General features: G+C 46.0%; 1 protein-coding gene across 2 annotated transcripts in view; it reads right to left on the bottom strand.

The window, feature by feature from the left end:
* Nucleotides 1-640: 640 nt before the first annotated feature.
* Nucleotides 641-3,214, bottom strand: part of Wdr59 (WD repeat domain 59) — a 68,631-nt gene continuing 66,057 nt past the window's right edge. Inside the window, exon 27 of one of the 2 annotated variants that reach the window (XM_013354988.2) lies at nt 641-1,992. In XM_013354988.2, coding sequence (XP_013210442.1) covers nt 1,757-1,992 — 236 coding nt within the window. In that variant the 3' untranslated portion in view covers nt 641-1,756. The remainder of the gene's footprint in view (nt 1,993-3,214) is intronic. The other variant, XM_013354991.2, reaches the window with a different exon arrangement.

Here is a 3,214-nt window from a genome sequence, read left to right as displayed (position 1 = left end):
TACATACATATGTATGTATATGTATATATATATATAAATGTTGGTTTTTATACTCTACAAGACTGATCTCCTAACCCATTAATGGGTCTGAAATCATAGTTGCAAACAGAGTGATACACACATTCTCCTATTATGGAACATGGAGGTGTTCTGTGGTTTTGTGGGGGGCAGTGTTGCTGAGGGCTGAACTCATGGCCTCATGCATGCTAGGCAAGCATCCCATCCCTAAGCAACATAGTGCAGACCTTGTTTTATTATTTGTTTCTTCTTAAGATAGTGTTTGCCATATAAGTTAGGCTGGCCTTCAACTCATTAGGCAGCCCAGGATGGTCTCAAACTGGCAATCCAATCAGCTCAGCCTCAAAGGAAAGATTACAGACATCTGCAATCATGCTCAATGACACAGATGACTTAGATCTCTCAATTTGGAATAAAATTTTAATCCAATTTTTTTGATGTGTGTCTGTGTGTTTGTATGTACATCCACACATCACAGCACACATGCAGAAGTCAGAACAACTTTAGAGTCAGTTCTCCCTTCCATCACGTGGGTCCTGGGGATTGAACTTAGGTTATGAAGCTTAGTGGCAGGCACCTTTCCCCGGTGAGCCAAATCACAGGCCTCCGGGATTTAAATTTCTAAGAGAGAGGAATTTCAGTATGTGGCTTTTTTGTTTTGTTTGTGTTTTAATTTTCTTCTCTGGCATATATACATGAAAGCACCGAAAATCCTGAAGGAGCCAGAGAGATGAGTTTGTTAGGGAGTTCAAGGTGCCCCTGGAGCCCAGCCAACCTGTCCGGAGGCAGACGGAGACTTTGGTATCGATGTGGAAATGCAATCTCATTTCCCTTTGGCTAGAAGAAATAATTATGAGACTCTTGTGGCTAGGAAGAACCTTAATGTCAGATTCCATTTCCTCCCATCAGATGATCCAAGTCAAACAGCATTTCCTTCAGGAATCATGGGACTAATTCTAGTCCTTCCGAAACAATTAACCTCAATCACAAGTACAGTGCAAAACGAACCACTGAGACGGTCAACTTCCTGCTTCTTCTCAAGTATAAATAATACCTGTTTATAGATAAAAACAAGATGTATAGCTTTATTAGTCAAGGGAAAGCAGATAGAGGAGAAACTTAAAAATATATACACCTTAAGACTCCTTAAGGGGTTGGCAATGTAACTCGGGTACAGCTACTCAATAATAATGTGCAAGCCCCAAGTTCAGGAAAAAAGTCTTTAAGTACAACGTATCTTACACTTTAGTACTGTATTTTATAAGGCCTCTGCTCATTGACTCATCAAAGGTACCAACTTCTAAAGTCACAGATGTCATGGGCTCACTTGTCGATGACACTAACACCCAGTGTCCTCTGGCTCAGGAGACTGTCTTTTGTCGCTGATGTGATCGTTATACTGGCATCTGGAGAGCCCGTTCTGGTTCAAGGGCACCTCAAAGGCTGGAGCTCTGGAAACAGGTGCTGCTCCCCATGAAAACATCCACTGTGGACTCAACAGACCGTGCAGGAGGGCCAGCTCTGTGCTCTCCCTCCCTTCATCCAGCTTCCGGCCCCCAGCAGCCAGAGAGAAGGGAAGGCAAAGGCTCGTGAGGATCAGATGTCTGTGAGGGGACTGTGCTCCTGAATCACTGGGCATAACCCGGGTTCTGGAACTTTCCACCACCATCAGCAGAAAGCCGTCTCCGGCATTTACAGAGTCCTCTGAGATTTCGGACAGTCCCATCCTCTCTTGTGTTCAGAAGGTGCTCTCCAGCAGGCAGTGGCAGCCACACCCAGTGGGACAGACCTCCTGGGTCCGAAACCATTCCATCATGTGGCTTGTATGGCCACCATGCCCACAGGTCAGGCAGAAGTTGGATGACCCCCGCACAGCCACATGGCAGATGGCACACTGGAACGTGAAACCTTTGCAGATGGCACACTGCGTGCCACGGACCTCGCTCCGGCAGTGACTGCAGTACACACCGAATTCTGCAAATGGGGGGAGACAGGCAAAGCAAGAGGCAATGTTAGTTTGGTTCTAGTAAAAGAAGCCTGGGCATTGGTGGGTGGATACCTACTCCCCCAGGATTCTAGCAGATTCCAGCAGTCCAGTGCTTTCTTTCTTTTTTTTCCTTGTGTGTCCCAGGCTGACCTGAACAGACTATGGAGCTGAGGATGATCTTGAACTCTCATCCTACTGAGTTCTGCGATTACAAGTATAAACCACCATGCCCAGTTTTATGTGGTGCTAGAGAATCGCTCGAACCTGGGGTTTATTGCATGATGGGCAAACACTCTGAGTTATGACCCAGCTCTGCTTTTCTGTTTATTTCCATGTATGAGCGTGTAGTGCACGTGTAAGTTTGAATATATATGTGAGTGCAGGTATATGTGCCCTTGTTTATGTCAGGGCCGATGTCAATGTCAGGTGTCTTTCTTCACCCCATTATTTTCAAAACAGTGACTGGACTGGCGGGCCAGCAAGAGGGAATCCCCAAGTTCCTCAGCCCCAGTAGTGAGGTCACAGACGTGTGTCATCACACTGGATTTTTACTTAGGTGTTTGGGACACAAGCTTGCTTATGTGGCAGGCATTTTACTGACGAGGATATCTCTGCAGCCCCTCCCTCCCTTCCTTCATTCTCTCCCCGCAAGACAAGGTTTCTTTTTTTTCCTTTTTTGGTTTTTTGAGACAAGGTTTCTCTGTGGTTTTGGAGCCTGTACTGGAACTAGCTGGTCTCGAATTCACAGAGATCCGCCTGCCTCTGCCTCCCGAGTGCTGGGATTAAAGGCGTGCACCACCACTGCCCGGCTCAGACAAGGTTTCTCTGCGTTGCTGTGGCTGTCCTGAAATTTGCTTTGTAGACCAGGCTGGCCAGAGATCTGCTTGCTTCTGAGCTAGATTAAAGGTGTGGGTCACCAGGTCCGGAAGGTCAATTTTCTTTCTTAAATGATAGAACTCCCACAATCCAAATAGTTCTACTAACTAGGAGCTGTTTTTACTACTAGGATGACGGCAGGGGGCATAGGCAGCATTCGGCTCTCTGAGGTCCTGTAGGAAACCCAGTGCTCTGCAGCAGAGGGTGGCTGCACCTTTTACATCTCCGTGCACACGGAAGACTTCCAGTCTTGGGTTGCCATCTTTATCCATTTCTTTTTTTTTTCTTTTTTCTTTTTTAAGTCTTTTTTTTTTCAAATATTAATATGGCTAT

This window comes from Microtus ochrogaster, chromosome 4 (genome assembly GCF_000317375.1).
Source record: "Microtus ochrogaster isolate Prairie Vole_2 chromosome 4, MicOch1.0, whole genome shotgun sequence".
Lineage (NCBI taxonomy): Eukaryota > Metazoa > Chordata > Mammalia > Rodentia > Cricetidae > Microtus > Microtus ochrogaster.
This window is presented reverse-complemented; position numbering and strand designations above follow the sequence as displayed.